At 43.1% G+C, this 16,940-nt stretch overlaps 1 protein-coding gene across 1 annotated transcript in view; it reads right to left on the reverse strand.

The window, feature by feature from the left end:
- Positions 1–16,940, reverse strand: part of LOC137427617 (troponin T, cardiac muscle isoforms-like) — a 30,712-nt gene that overhangs the window by 9,594 nt on the left and 4,178 nt on the right. Inside the window, exons 5-9 of the mRNA XM_068117225.2 lie at positions 16,653–16,730; positions 16,360–16,473; positions 6,509–6,621; positions 3,403–3,493; positions 3,265–3,305 (exon numbers count right to left, since the gene is read on the reverse strand). Of these exons, the coding sequence (XP_067973326.1) occupies positions 3,265–3,305; positions 3,403–3,493; positions 6,509–6,621; positions 16,360–16,473; positions 16,653–16,730 (437 nt within the window). The remainder of the gene's footprint in view (positions 1–3,264; positions 3,306–3,402; positions 3,494–6,508; positions 6,622–16,359; positions 16,474–16,652; positions 16,731–16,940) is intronic.

Below are 16,940 nucleotides of genomic sequence, written 5' to 3' on the forward strand. Positions count from 1 at the left end.
AATACACAAGATGCAACCTGTAATAAAATCCAGATGATGCAACCTGAAATAAAATACACATAATGCAACCTCTAATAAAATACACAAGATGCAACCTGAAATAAAATCCACATGATGCAACCTGAAATAAAATCCACAAGATGCAACCTGAAATAAAACCCACAAGATGCAACCTGAAATAAAATCCACATGTTGCAACCTGAAATAAAATCCACAGGATGCAACCTGTAATAAAATACACAAGATGCAACATGTAATAAAATCCACATGATGTAACCTGAAATAAAATACACATGATGCAACCTGTAATAAAATACACAAGATGCAACCTGAAATAAAATTCACATGATGCAACCTGAAATAAAATACACAAGATGCAACCTGAAATAAAATCCACATGATGCAACCTCGAAATAAAATCCACATAATGCAACCTGAAATAAAATCCACATGATGCAACCTGAAATAAAATCCACAAGATGCAACCTGTAATAAAATCCACATGATGCAACCTGAAATAAAATACACAAGATGCAACCTGAAATAAAATACACATGATGCAACCTGAAATAAAATCCACATGATGCAACCTCTAATAAAATCCACAAGATGCAACCTGTAATAAAATCCACAAGATGCAACCTGAAATAAAATACACAAGATGCAACCTGAAATAAAATCCACAAGATGCAACCTGTAATAAAATACACATGATGCAACCTGAAATAAAATACAAAAGATGCAACCTGAAATAAAATCCACATGATGTAACCTGTAATAAAATCCACAAGATGCAACCTGTAATAAAATCCACATGATGCAACCTGAAATAAAATCCACGTTTGTTTGTCTGTTTGTCACCGGCCTTCAGGTCACAATTCGAAACCGATCGTCACGAAACTTCACCAAGCTGTATAGGTCTGTCCCAATTGAGAAGCCGATTGTTTTTGGGGTCAAAAGGTCAACATAGGCCAAAGGTCACCAACTTTGCTAAATTTCTAAACACCTCAATTTTCATCCGATTAACTTGAAATTTGAAGAGGACTTGCATATCTGGTCACTGAATTCAACCACCAAGTATATTGGAGGTCAACATAGGCCAAAAGGTCAATATAGGCCAAATTTCTAAAATCCTCAATTTTCATCCAATTGACTTGAAATTTGAAGATGACTTGCATATCTGGTCACTGAATTCAACGACAAATTATATTTTAGGTGAACAAAGGCCAAAAGGTCAACATAGGCCGAATTTCTAAAATCACCAATTTTCATTTGATTGACTTGAAATTCTAAGAGGATATACATATATGGTCACTGAATTCAACCACCAACTATTTTTGAGGTCAACATAGGCCAAAAGGTCAACATAGGCCAAGTTTTTAAAATCCTCAATTTTCATCCGATTGACTTGAAAATTGAACAGCATTTGCACATTGAGTCACTAAATAGGGAAACGAAATATTTTTGAGGTCAAAAGGTCAAAGGTCAACTCAAGGTCAACCTTGCAAAATCATCATTTTTCATCTGAAAAATCATCACTTTTCTTCCTGTTGACCCGAGCTTTGATCAAGATTGTCAATTTTAATCTTGATGAAATGGACAATTTGCTGTATCAATGGAATTTTTTTTCTTGGGGGTGGGGGGGGGGGGTGCGGATTTTGTAAGTATCGTGCTCCGCATGACGTCTTCTTGTTAGTTTGTTGTACACCGCTCCTTTCCTATTCCATATCCAGGCGCTGCATGACGTCATTGCTGGGCATAGAAGGGAGCCCAGCGATGATGCACGCTGAAAGGGAGTACTCAGTTTTCACTTTGTTTGTTTGTCCGGGTGATATCTTAGCTATCCTTTGAGCCTAGAAGCTGAAATATGGGCGCAATAGTGAGCACATGCTTTGGAAAAAACAGTACTTTTTATTTTTGATTAATCCATTAATTGATGAATTACTTAATTATTTTCGATTCATTAAGTACTTATTATTTCCTTTCTCTTCTGGGCATTATCTCAGGCACCTTTGAGTTAGCATATTTGGACATTTCAATGTCCAAGTGATTTGGCTGTAAAGGGTATTTCTGATTTATTGATTGATCAATTAATCGATTAATTATTTCATTCTTCAATTAATTGCTTGATTAATTGATCTTCAAAAAGTTACATATTCTGATGAAACGGTGGTGGTTTTAATATTCTATTAGCTAATTGATTAATAATTTAATTATTTCATAATTATTATTTATTTATTTTCATTATTAATCACTTATTTATTTTCCTTCTCATCTGGACAATATCTCAGGCAGCTTTTAAGCTAGGAAGCTGATATTTGGACATGACAGTGACCAAGTGTTGTGGCTATAAATTATATTTTTGATTTATTGATTAATCAATCAATTATTTATTGATTAATCATTAATCGATTATTTATTTCGATTAATTAATCGTTTAATTCTTTTTCAAAACATTCTAGCTTCGGCTGAAACTGGTGGTTTCTGTAAGCTATTAGCCAATTGATTAATAAATTTATTATTTTATTATTTTAATTACGCACTTAATCAATTATTGTACACCGCTCCCTCCCAATTCCATCTCCATGTGCTGCACGGGGGAATCACCGGGCGCTAAAGGATATGTTATTTATTTATTTGGCATGGGTTAGCGGTTAGGGTGCTAGGTGTTGGCTTAATCCTGGTGTTGGCTTTGCGGTTGGGGTGCAGGCTTGGGATCCGAGGATCCTGGGTTCGAATCCCGGTCGATCGCTAAATTAACACCAGGGGGGTTGACTCAGCCTGTCATCCTTCCGAGGTCGGCAAATTGAGTACCAGCTTGCTGGGATGAATGATCGCGGTGTGTACCCTGGTTTAGAATAGGTACACCGTATCCCTGCGCATCATAAGAGGCAACTAAGGGTTGGCGTCAGGAAGGGCATCCGGCCATAAAAACATTGCCTCAAACAGGGAACCATGATTGTCATGGGCCCCGCAAGGCTAACCTCCGCTCTCGCAGGGAAAATGGCCTTAAAACGATCATTCATTCATGGGGGCGGTGTACTTTGAATGATCTCTTTGTGCAATGAGATACACAAAGGGGAATTATTACCATTATTATCAACGTATTATAAAGTGGTGTGCACGTGCATCAGGGTACATTGGCCAATGCATCAGATAGAGGTGATCCCAAGAGGATATTGTGTCAACATGAATGGAGAGAATAAAAGTAAATATTAGAGTTTGGAGTGAAGGAAGGAAGACAGGATGAAGGTGCACACTCACAACTTCTGATGCTCGTTGATGCGGTTTCGCAAAATGTTGATCTGTTGGTCAAAAAAAACAAAAACCGATGGATCAACACGGACCATTTTCTCCGACATGATGTTTTCATTTTCTACGTCTTTCTAAGGATGTGCTTACGTCATATTTTTGCTTCTTGAGTTTCTCGTTAAGGTCAAACTTTTCAGATTCCAACTGATACATCCACTGCCAAAACTCTTGGGCTTTCTCCCTGCAAGGCACACACGCAAATGGAAAACACCACCGATGTTTTGAGGGAACGTGGAAATTGTTTGCGAGGATTGGACACGAGTGACCGCTCTGAAGTTGGCTTGAGGCCTACCACACTTGCCTAATATGCAATACTAGCAGAAGTACCCGGCATTGTCGGGCGGGGGAGGGGAGGGAAACGGAGGGAGGGGAGGGGGAGGGGAGGGGAGGCGGAGGGGAGGGGGAGGGAAGGAGAGGGGGAGGGGAGAGGCGGGCGAGGGGAGGGGAGAGGAGGGGGAGGTGGGGGAGGGGAGGAGGAGGGGGAGGGGAGGAAGAGGGGGGAGGGGAGGGGAGGGGAGGAAGAGGGGGGAGGGGAGAGGAGGGGGGAGGGGAGAGGAGGGGGAAGGAGGAGTAGGGAGGGGGAGGGAGGGGGAGTGGGAGAGGAGAGGGAGGGGAGGGGGGAGGAGGAGGGAGGTGGGGGAAGGGGAGGGGAGGGGGGAGGGAGGGGAGAGGGGAGGTGGAGGGAGGGGAGGGGGGAGGTGGAGGGAGGGGAGGGGGGAGGTGGAGGTGGGGGAAGGGGAGGGGAGGGAGGGGGGTGGGGGGAGGGGAGGGAGGGGGGTGGGGGGAGGGGAGGGAGGGGGGTGGGGGAAGGGGAGGGGAGGGAGGGGAGGGGGGAGGTTGGGGAAGGGGAGGGGGAGGAAGAGGGGGGCGAGGAGGGGAGGGAGGGGAGGGAGGGGGAGGGAGGGGAGGGAGGGGGAGGGAGGGGAGGGAGGGGGAGGGAGGGGGAGGGAGAGGGCCAAATATCAAGTACGTGAGCCTCTCCGTTTAGGAATCTATCGGTAACATTACACACACACAAACTGTGTTTTATGTTCAATGGTCTGGCGGCGGGGATGGAACATCACGTAATCGCTCTGAGCGAATCAGCGCGCTGCTCTGCCCCCGGCTCAGATTCCGTGTATAATATTCCTCGCTGAAATGCGCTGAGGTAAATATGAATAAAAAATATGGATCTCGTCAAATATTTTGAGTTCGGCCATGTTCTTCCCAGGCTCAATGGCCATGTCTTGTCTATGCCAAATATCAAGCACGTGAGCCTCTCCGTTTAGGAGTCTACCGGTAACATTACACACACACACACACACACACACACACACACGCACGCACACACGCACACACACACACACACACACACACACACACACACACACACACACACACACACACACACACACACACACACACACACACACACAAACAAACTGTGTTTTATATATATAGATTACAAGGGGACTGTCATCATTAAGTTGTCATTCTAATGAGTGTAAAATTGTACCTTCGTGGACCGGAAGTTGAGCATCAAACCATCAACACGCTTTTTGTCATTATCATCGGTAGAAGATATATATGCGATGGCAATAAATGTCTAGAAAGGTGGTGGCATTATGTACCGACAGTGGAGATCTTATAATGGGAATGGGCAGGGAAAAGGTGGTAAAACTTCCAAAGGCAATGATGCCCGACTTCAGGTAATTAGCCCATCCCCTGCACAGCAGGAGACGGGATTTTGTCATCACTTCTGTGTGTGTGTGTGTGTGTGTGTGTGTGTGTGTGTGTGTGTGTGTGTGTGTGTGTGTGTGTGTGTGTGTGTGTGTGTGTGTGTGTGTGTGTGTGTGTGTGTGTGTGTGTGTGTGTATCCGGGCCGTAACTTTTTTTCCCATTTGAGTTTTGTTATCAAATTTTCAATAAAGATTTACTATGATAATACAGTGAAGGCAAATTAATATTTTTGTCAAAAGGTTAAAAGATCAAAGGTCAGCATCAAATAAAATCGTCAATTTTCATCGAATTGACCTGAAATTTCAATTTACTATTTCAGTTTTGTCATCAAATTTTCAACGAAGCTTTATATTAATGAGATTATGGAGAAGGAAAATGAATAATTTGGTCAAAGGGTCAAAGGTCAGCGTCACATAAAATCGTCGATTTTTCATCCGATTGACCTGAAATTCTGAGAATTTGCATATCAGGTCACTGAGTTGGTTCACCAATCAAAAGCAACAAGCCGATTGTTTTTTTTAGATCAAAAGGTCAAAGATCAAGGTTGCGTAAAATCATAAATTTTCACTTTGTGTTTTTTTTAAACCGTTTTCGTTATTTTGAGCATATGGAAGAAGAAGAAGACGACTGAATACAACCGGATGTGGACGGGCTTTGCATTTTCACATGATTTCTAATTTCTCTTTGAATGCAGTACCCACCAATGCTGATATTCCTCTAATGAATACATGGTGTAGCTGGCTTATTGTCCCCCGTCGCACCGCGGAGCGAAAGGGAGACTATGGTTTTCCCCTCCGTCCGTGTGTTCGTCCGTCCGTCCGTCCATCCGTCCGTGCATGCGGGTGTGCGTGCGTGTGTGCGTGCGTGCGGGCGGGCATGCTTGCATAAGCGAAGGACCGAATTCTAATTTGGTGTGTGGGTGCAACCCACGTCAAAATCCAAGATGGCCGCCGCCATGTATGTCTGACGCCATGTATGTCTGAACCTTGTGAGCGGAATATCTTGAAAAATAAGCGAAGTTCCAACGTCTAATCTGGTGTGTGGGTGTATCTCGGCATAATGAAGAACGCTATTGAAAATTGGGTCGCCACGTCAAAATCCAAAATGGCCGCCACCATATATATGTCTGAACGTTGTGAGCGAAATATCTTGAAAAATAAACGAACTACTAACTTCTAATCTGGTGTGTGGGTGTATCTACACATAAGGGAGAACGCCATTGAAAATTGGGTCGCCAAGTCAAAATCCAAGATGGCCGCCTTGCATCTTCCACTTTGTCAACTCACATCACTTCACCGACGGGGGGCCTGGGCGTAACGCTTGTTAGGGTTAGTCTAGATCTTGCGGGTTACCCATGGATGAGCTGCCCATGTTCCACTTGGTAGCTGCCATGTTGTTTATGCTGAATATCAATTTCTCAGTGCAGGCTGCCTATAATAACATAGATATGTATATATTGTACTTATTGCATAGTTACCGCAACTTATCCTCGTTCAGATGCTCGATGTTGAGAGGTTTGTGACGCTCCGACAGAATCTTTTTCTTCTTCTCCCTCTCCGTCTGCTTCTTGCCGCCACGTCCTCTCTCATTCTGTCACCAGGTCACATGATGTCACATACTACAGTTTTTGAACTTTCAGAATTTGCTGAACTTTCTTTTATTTCTCCACCTTATAGAATTATTGACAATTCCTTTTTCAACTTTGTAGTGGAAGCTTTAGAAAAAAAGAAGAATAAGTATTTAAATGCAATCAACAGAAACCTATATCCACAAACTTAAAAAGACAAATGTATTATTATCCTGGCTATTTCTAACCCTGAGGGTTCTTCCTATTGTTGTTGTTGTTGTTGTTTAGTAAGCAGCCTGTGACAGCCTGTGGCTGATGTTTTGCCTCTATAAAATAGTGTATATCATTGAGTAATGAAATAATTTAAGGGGTCTTTCACATATTACGTAAGCAAATAGGATAAAAATGTTGACATCCTCTCCCCAACGACTCCCAAAAGAGAATGTGACACACATCCTTATATCCTCTTCCCCTTTCCCTTTGTTCTCAATTTGCTTTCTTTCATTACATCCCTGACTCCGAGCCCCTATTTTCAGCCTCCTTCCACTTTTGTATATGTATATGGCCCCTAAACGTTTCTACCAGCAAGCTTAACTTGTTTACACTTGTTTCATGAATCATTTCCTGATTGAGGCCTTTGTTTGAACACGCCACAACCACAATGATGCATCTCTCATTCGTCATCATCACTGTCATTCACGGATTGGTGTTTGTTTTTGTTTGTCGCTGCTCCTTCTACATTTCTGGCACCATTACATCCACCAGGTGGGAGAGGGTATTACAAGTCCCATCCTTTTATAGCGTGTACAGTGTTCCTGTCCACACGTTTTCCATTGCGGTGAGGTGTTTTGAATTATAAGCAGGTGGAATGTTTTTGTTTCATGCACCGAACTCGGGTTATTATTTTTAATTTTCTGGAGCGATTGAAGGAGCTGTCAGTTGTCTATACACCTCCCAAATAAAGGTATGCATCAGAAGAACATGTTGCATGCATTCTCATGACAAAGGTTATGTTGGGTGGTTTGTCGTTGACTTGCCACCGTCAATCAAGACAGGAAGTGGAATTTGTTCAGGTTGTCAGCGACAACTCGCCTTTTTAGTACCGTGAAATGGGGTGAATAGGGACAGCAAGGTGAATAGGGACACAAACTGAAAAAAAATTCGGAAACTTTTTTCGCTGAAAATTGATAACCATACTGATTTGTTGATATTTGGGTTGAAAGTGTTCTCTTGTTTTTTTAAAAAGCAACTTATAGTCCCTATTAACCCCATAAATGGGTTAAATAGGAATAAATAGGATTTTTATGGCTGTCCCTATTCACCCCGTTTTACGGGTGAATAGGGACAGTCACTCATACAAAAAAAAAAAAAAATCAAGAAATAGGGAGTTTGGAGAAACTTTTTATCCCATATTTTTTTTCATTGGCACCGTGGTTTATATTATTATTATGGGTGCATATTATGTGCATCCATCTGAGCTATCAATTTAGCAATAAGTTGGAAACTCAGGATTGTTTCTTGATTATTATTATTTTGTATGAGTGACTGTCCATATTCACCCGTAAAACGGGGTGAATAGGGACAGCCATAAAAATCCTATTTATTCCTATTTAACCCATATATGGGGTTAATAGGGACTATAAGATGCTTTTTTAAAAAACAAGAGAACACTTTCAACCCAAATATCAACAAATCAGTATGGTTATCAATGTTTAGCGAAAAAAGTTTCCGAACTTTTTTTCAGTTTGTGTCCCTATTCACCTTGCTGTCCCTATTCACCCCATTTCACGGTACTGAAAGACACTGTGTGGTCTTTAATGCCCCCCATATGTCCTCTAGCTTAACGATTCGACACATTGGTGCCTCGCTCGGCATACGAAACATCAGGATGACAGTTCATTGCTGACTGGGTGAGGATTCAAACACAAGCAAAACAGCTGAAATGTGAGTGTCCCTATATCTCTGGGCTACCCTCGTTCTTTGACTTGTCTCGACCAATATTCAAAACATTTTCAAATTGTGGAGAAACAGTGGAAAACTAGAACGCCACTCAGTAGAGCGCATACTCCCGCCGTGGGTTTAGTTGGAATAATACCTTTTGTTTAACATCCCCTCTCCCCAAAACAATAAATGAAAAAGAAAGTAAGCTCTAACTGTCAGAGAATTTATTTTGATATATCTCGGAATTGGAGGAGAAAAACATCATTTAAGAATAAGAATAAAAGCCTTAATGCAGTAAAACAGAAAAAATCTTCCCAAAAAAATTCCCCAAAAAAATTCCTGGATCCGGAATAATATCCTGAGCTTCACCAAAAACGAATCAATTCTTCCTCATCCCAAGGGCAATCATCTCACCAACTTTCATCCAAATCCGTTCAGAACTTTTCCAGATATCTTGTTCACAAACACACGAACATACGAACACACACACACACACAAACACACGGACGGACACGATCGAATGCGTTACTCCCTGGCGGGAGTAATAAACCTGAAAATCGCAGAGCCAGAACCAGAATTATTTATTTGGTCTGGGAAGCCCATGCGACGTTTCTTCTTCTTCAGCCTCTCACAACCCTGGGTGAATATGCGATCTTTTAAAAAAAAGTTAGAATTTTGCCAAATCTGTTTTATTCGTTTGTTAATATACCTCAACCATTGACAAATCTGGAACTAAGTCTTCATAAGTTCATCAAATACTGACACCGCGAATGACATTCGCTGAGGTAAATGTTGATATCTCTTCTGAGGTTTAAAAAAACAAAAAAAAAAACAGTTTTAAAGCATTATACATATCAAACGATACATTTTATTAAACGGGGAAACCTAATACACACTTTGGTGGTTTTAAAATGACAGAATTTGTCTTTATTAGAAAAAAAAAATGAACATTGAAGACACCACTGCTAAAAAAAATACACCGCTCTAATGCATAACCACGAGTTTAAACTACATTTACAACAAATATGAAAACTATTTTCATATCACAATGTTAAATATAGAATATATAGAAGATAATGTTAAAAAAAAATGAGCCCTATCTTCCAATGGTAAAAAAATCCTTCAAAAAATTCCTGGATCGGGAATAATATCCTGAGCTTCACCAAAAACAAATCAATTATTCCTTATCCCAAGGGCAATCATCCCACCAACTTTCATCCAAATCCGTTCAGAACTTTTCCAGATATCTTGTCCACAAACACACGAACACACACACACACACACACACACACACACACGGTCACGAGTGAATGCATTACTCTCTGGCGGGAATAAACATGTTTAGTTTGAGTTGAAAAGTTATTTCTTACTTAATTCCTCTTTCATCTCACCTGAGCCTGTGAAGTGATCCAAACAACATGGTGACCGCAGGAATGTCAGCAACAAGGAAGGAAGGAGAGAGAGAAGACAAAAAGTGTACATTGTGTTTGAATGATGGATTGCTTGTGGATAACTTTATCAGTAATTTCAGTTGAAGAAAACAGCCAAAACACAATAGCCCAAAGGAGTCTGGGTGTAAAGGAGATGAAGGATAGATATGAACAAAACTGAGGAAAGGGATATAATAGGGTGGGCAGATTGTTGGTGACATTAAGGTCATGGGGTTAGATCTGCTGATGCATATATATATATACAGTGGGGAGAACAAGTATTTGATACACTGCCGATTTTGCAGGTTTTCCCACTTACAAAGCACGTCAAGGTCTGTAATTTTTATCATAGGTACACTTCAACTGTGGAAGACGGAATCTAAAACAAAAATCCTGAAAATCACATTGTATGATTTTTAAGTAATTAATTTGCATTTTATTGCATGAAATAAGTATTTGATACATCAGAAAAACAGAACTTAATATTTGGTACAGAAACCTTTGTTTGCAATTACAGAGATCAGACGTTTCCTGTAGTTCTTAACCAGGTTTGCACACACTGCAGCAGGGATTTTGGCCCACTCCTCCATACAGATCTTCACCAGATCCTTCAGGTTTCGGGGCTGTCGCTGCGCAACACAGACTTTCAGCTCCCTCCAAAGATGTTCTATTGGGTTCAGGTCTGGAGACTGGCTAGGCCACTCCAGGACCTTGAGATGCTTCGTACGGAGCCACTCCTTAGTTGCCCTGGCTGTGTGTTTCGGGTCGTTGTCATGCTGGAAGACCCAGCCACGCCCCATCTTCAATGCTCTTATTGAGGGAAGGAGATTGTTGGCCAAGATCTCGCGATACATGGCCCCATCCATCCTCCCCTCAATACGGTGCAGTCGTCCTGTCCCCTTTGCAGAAAAGCATCCCCAAAGAATGATGTTTCCACCTCCATGCTTCACGGTTGGGATGGTGTTCTTGGGGTTGTACTCATCCTTCTTCTTCCACCAAACACGGCGAGTGGAGTTTAAACCAAAAAGCTCTATTTTGGTCTCATCAGACCACATGACCTTCTCCCATTCCTCCTCTGGATCATCCAGATGGTCATTGGCAAACTTCAGACGGGCCTGGACATGCGCTGGCTTGAGCAGAGGGACCTTGCGTGCGCTGCAGGATTTTAATCCATGACGGCGTAGTGTGTTACTTATGGTTTTCTTTGATACTGTGGTCCCAGCTCTCTTCAGGTCATTGACCAGGTCCTGCCGTGTAGTTCTGGGCTGATCCCTCACCTTTCTCATGATCATTGAGGCTCCACGAGGTGAGATCTTGCATGGAGCCCCAGACCGAGGGAGATTGACTGTCATCTTGAACATCTTCCATTTTCTAATAATTGCGCCAACAGTTGTTGCCTTCTCACCAAGCTGCTTGCCTATTGTCCTGTAGCCCATCCCAGCCTTGTGCAAGTCTACAAATTTGTCCCTGATGTCCTTAGACAGCTCTCTGGTCTTGCCCATTGTGGAGAGGTTGGAGTCTGATTGATTGAGTGTGGACAGGTCTGGAGACGGCTTTGCGGTCGGTCTTTGCGGTCTTTGTGGTCGGAGACGGTCTGGAGACGTCTTTTATGCAGATAACGAGTTCAAACAGGTGCAGTTAATACAGGTAATGAGTGGAGAATGGGAGGGCTTCTTAAAGAAAAAACTAACAGGTCTGTGAGAGCCGGAATTCTTACTGGTTGGTAGGTGATCAAATACTTATTTCATGCAATAAAATGCAAATTAATTACTTAAAAATCATACAATGTGATTTTCAGGATTTTTGTTTTAGATTCCGTCTTCCACAGTTGAAGTGTACCTATGATAAAAATTACAGACCTTTACGTGCTTTGTAAGTGGGAAAACCTGCAAAATCGGCAGTGTATCAAATACTTGTTCTCCCCACTGTATATAATTATATACATATGTATATATATATATATATATATATATATATATATATATATATATATATATATATATATATATATATATATATATATATATATATATATATATATATATATATATTGCTACGGTTTTGAGATGTGTAAAGTGAGTTTAATAAAGGTTAAAGGTTTGCCCCCCATAGATAGTCACACGTGCAACATGTAGCCTCATTTGTAATATAGTTATGTCTTAGTATATGTGAGAGTAGGCCCCTTCCAGTGTTAATCCTGCGTTGTGTAAAGACAGGAGAATAGGTCCTACTCCGGAAAACCATCCTACCTCGGTAGGCGCAATCCATTTTGCTGCCCTTTGCTCGCTCACTAGTCGAGTTAACACGAGGTAGGCCTAGGAAGGAGGGGCCGGCGTCGAGGTCGGGGTGGAGTCGAGGCAGAGCGTCAGAGGCGATGACGGTAAGAATGAGTCACCAATCAGGGCTCACAGCGTGTGGCTGCAGCACTGCGTCACAGGGCGTGGTTGGAACATTCGATCGGGCTAAGAGGGTTGGCAATAAAACCGATTGCGCGAAGCCCCCCACCTCAGTTATGAGAAGGGAGAGGCGCTTGAACAGTTTTTAGAAGAGAGAGGCGCTCGTCAAGTTATGAGAAGAGAGAGGCACTCGTCAAGTTATGAGAAGGGAGAGGCGCTTGATGAGTTATGAGAAGGGAGAGGCGCTTGAACAGTTTTTGAGAGGAGAGGGAGGACTTGCACCAGTAGCGCGAAGGACTTGCCGGGGAGAGGACTCGCAGAAGGACTCATAGAGGCGCTTGGGTTGTGAACGAGTGCATGAGAAAACCCTCGTTAAGGACTTGAGGAGAGAACTCGCAGTATACCGTTGTTGAAATTGACCCTCGCATGGGAACGCGCGTGCCATGGAATAGAAGCAGAGGAGTTGGTCCTGAATATACGTGGGCGCAGCCAGGCGCGTTTGTAGCGAACAACGCATTTTCGGCCAAGCGAGTGAACGCGGCTGAATAAATCACCAGCCGCGCTAAGTCCGCCCTCCACCGTTCGCCCCGAGATTACCCGTTTGTTCGAGCGACACGATACGAGTTCCTGCCTTCGCCTACCTCCATCTCCGCGGGACGTGCCGGGGACCGTGGAGAGCCGGACGGGGCCGATCCTGGACGACCACCGCGGCAAGTGGGGAACACCTGCTCATCTGCAATTCCCTGTGTGAGTGTGTGTGAGACGGACCCGTTGTCCCTGGGATAATTAAGACTGTCTAAGCTGCTCTGTGTCTCTTCGTCCTGAACTGTAAATACGTGCAATAATCATTAAATCTATTTGTTCTTCCTTTTCTTCTGAATTCGATCGTTCCCGTGATTTCTCCATTGACTAAGCGTGGCACGAATAAGATCGCTCCAATCGGGTTCCACTATCTATAACGGCGCGAATCACGTGTACGCAAACCGCTCGGCGTATCACCATCACACGTGGTTCGTGCGAGGCTTGCTTCCTCGCTTCCAGGGCAGCGCGAGTACTTAGGTACGAGCGAGAATTTGGTCCCGAAACCCTATTTTGCACTGTCCGGAAGGGACATAATAGGTCTCGGTCGCGCCAGGTCAGTAAAGGCAAGGGGATTAATCCCCCCTTGATAAGGAGAGGAGGCCGGCGACAGATCCACAACAATATATATATATATATATATATATTGTTACAGAATCCGACGACGGCGCTCCCCTTACCAAGGGGCATTAGCCCCTTGTCCTGTATACTGGCCGTCGCCGATCCTGGTACTTGTAACGCTCCTTTGCGGGGGGGATTGATCAGGGTTATTGGTCCAGGTATTAGCCCGAATACCTTTATCAATCCCTCCGCAAAACAGGGAGACAAGTACTGCTCGAATCCCGGACAAGATGGTATTTTGCCGAGCGGTTTAGCAGTCCGGAATCCGAGCCATTAGCAAAGACTAACCCGATTGCGAAGCGGTTCGGCCAAAATCGTGCCACAGGTGCTCAATCGAAAGAAGGGACGAAAGCGATCGGATGAGAAAGAAGAAACCAAAGGTAAGAAGGAACAGATATTTATTATTAATTATGTACAAAACCCAAAGGAAGAGAGGCAATCAAAGTAATATACAGGAAAAGAACAGAAGACACAGTGCAATTCTTTAACTTATACAGCTTAACTTATCCCCAGGACAAGACGAACAGAACAAACTCACGTACACAAAAAGGGGATTCTCAGGCAGGAATGAATGGCTGGAAGGAGAAGGTTCAGGTGGGACACAGGGCAGGAAGGTCTGGGAAAAATGCGCAGCAAAGAGGTCCGCTCCAGGTTCGCAGTTCGGAAGCGAACAGCCGGCGGCTCCACATGGCAGGGCTTTCTGCAGCAGCAGGTCTCTCCTTACTCGCCGCACCTCCTTGATGGTTCCGGAATCGGAAAATGCCACAAATGAAAATGCGCCTCCCTCCACAGAACTCTCAAGCACCTCCCTCCACAGAACTCTCAATTCGTGCTTCCTCACTCATCTGCCGTGGGGGCTTTGCGCAACGGGTTTTATAACCCTGCCCTCGGAACCCTCGCGAACCTGCTCGATGTTTCTCTCCACGCCCTCTCAAGCCATGCCCACTGATTCCTGGTTGGTCATAAGGGCGGGCTGACCCCACCTTTGGTGACGAAATGGGGCCACGCCTGTGCTTCTGGTAGCTCCTCCCCCTTCTTCTCCGAGGCGACCGCGTGTGTAATGGTGGCGCACGGGTTAGAAAAGCACTCACACCCTTTGGAAAGGAAAATGGGCCTACTCTTATTTGATTGATGCAACGCAGATTCAACTATTGGAAATACATGGCCTTAACTGAAACACAGAATAATGAAATAACTACGAAAGGGCCTATGATTTGCTACGTGTTGCAATGTGGACTAACTAAGGTGCACTTATTTCAATTAACAGCCAATTAAGGGGAAATGTACATAGGGGTTATTTATAAGGAAATTTACAACTAAATTTACATGTGAAGGTTCTAAAAACCGCAACAATATATATATATATATATATGTGTGTGTGTGTGTGTACAGTACATGTAGAAAGATTTGCAGCTCATGATTCATATTATAAAGGATAGAGAAAAGTAAATGAATTTAAAATTCTTTATTAATTACCTGACCTTTCGAGAGCAAACTAGTTCTTTTCCTCAGAGGTGTTGGGTGTGGTGTGGTGGTGAAACCGAAACCGAAACCGTATGTATTTTTGTATGAACTTCCTTACATACAATACGCTTCTGAAACCACAAGCCGCATTCTACGTAAGTACAACATGAATCACACCCACAAACCACAAAACATCCTTACGATCAGCCCAGCTGTCAAAGCCAAAAGAGCAGGTGAACAAATTTGACAGAAAGAATGTCATCTACAACATACAATGTGAAGATTGTGAAGCCAATTATGTGGGCCAAACATCCAAACGCTTAACCACAAGGCTAACTGTACACCAACGTGCTGAAAGACGACAAGACAGGTTGTCATTGGTTGCGACACACATATACACACACCAACACACATTCTCATGGAATCGGACCACGATTCTTGCCACAGGATCTTTGAGAGTGAACCGCGAGATTGTTGAGGCCTGGTAGTCTGATAAAAACTCCATAAACCGACACATCAACTTACACCCCACATACATGGCACTACGCAATCAATTACAACGTCAAAAACGGCAGAGTCATTTGAATGCAAGGAAGCCCTGTGATTGGCAAGGACTTGGACCAATCCATGACGTGAACCGTACCCAACGGAACTTAACGGTTAACACCACACTCAACGCCTCTGACTCTGAGGTAGATAACTAGTTTGCTCTCCAAACGTCAGGTGATTAATAAATAATTTTAAGGTATTCTACTGCTCAGTGTGCTATCATTTACAATATATATATACACATGCTGATAACTAGAACGGCACACGGTAGAGCAGATGGTGCCAGCCCGATGGTCCGAAGGTCCGAAACGGTTGAATTCGGACCATCGGGCTTCGGACCATCGGGCGGACACCGAGCAGATACCTCCGCCAGGCTGAACAATTTACGTTTTCTATGCCACAGATAGGCCCGATCGGCATTAAGAAATGGACCACAATCTAATCGGCTTGTTCTTGTCATCTGACCAACTCATCCACCAAGTTTTGTTATAACTTGTCCACAACTTTCTGAAATATAATCCTATACATCGTTTTTGGCCCTATATCTCAATGATGAAGAATCACCTAAAAATTATAGTATCCAAATTCAGATCTTCACCAGAATCGAATCGAATCGTCCTTAACGGTCCATTAGTTTTTTTTAGATATCTTGCTCAAAGACAGGGAGACAGACAGGGGTGAAAACAACCTCCGCCACCAAAGGTGGGTTAGGGTAGAGATTATGGAATGGACAATTTTAGGACAAAATGGAGGTGGAACGTAAAGCTATGCATGATCATACCTTGGACAGGAAGTTGCCATATTGCATGGTCATATTGGACAAGGCCTTCTTTTTCATGGCATCCTCTTCAAACCTTCTCCTCGCATGTTCATCTTCCTTACGCTGTCGCTCTTCCTGTTCCGCAAGTATTAGGATATGTCACAGATGTCTCACTATAATCAAGTTAGACGTAGAAGTTGCACTTGATGTAACGCTTAGGCCATTAACATCGCAGAGACAGACAGAGATGGTGGTTTATGATAGAATTAATGGAAAGTTGAAAAAAGTATGGGAGAGAGCAAGGTTGTACGTACAGCCAGGTAAGTTTGTCTTTCTTTTTCTTTCTCTGCTCGTTCCCTCTGCTGTTCATCTCGCTCGGTACGCCGTTTTTCCTACAGACACATAGATGCTGCATGTTTAGTAAGGGGATCACTTCTGGCCTGCAATGTTAGGTTAGGAACCACCAGCACAAGTTTTACATCTAGTATCTAGGCCTTGGATGCCAAATTTGCATGCATGTCCTCCCGAGAAAAACGAGTTTGGGCAAGATTAGGATATCTTACTATAATTCACCAAATGTCTGTCTGTCCGTCTGTCCGTCT

The sequence above is a fragment of the Myxine glutinosa genome, chromosome 5 (genome assembly GCF_964187855.1).
Source record: "Myxine glutinosa chromosome 5, kmMyxGlut1.1, whole genome shotgun sequence".
In the NCBI taxonomy this organism is placed as follows: Eukaryota; Metazoa; Chordata; class Myxini; order Myxiniformes; family Myxinidae; genus Myxine; species Myxine glutinosa.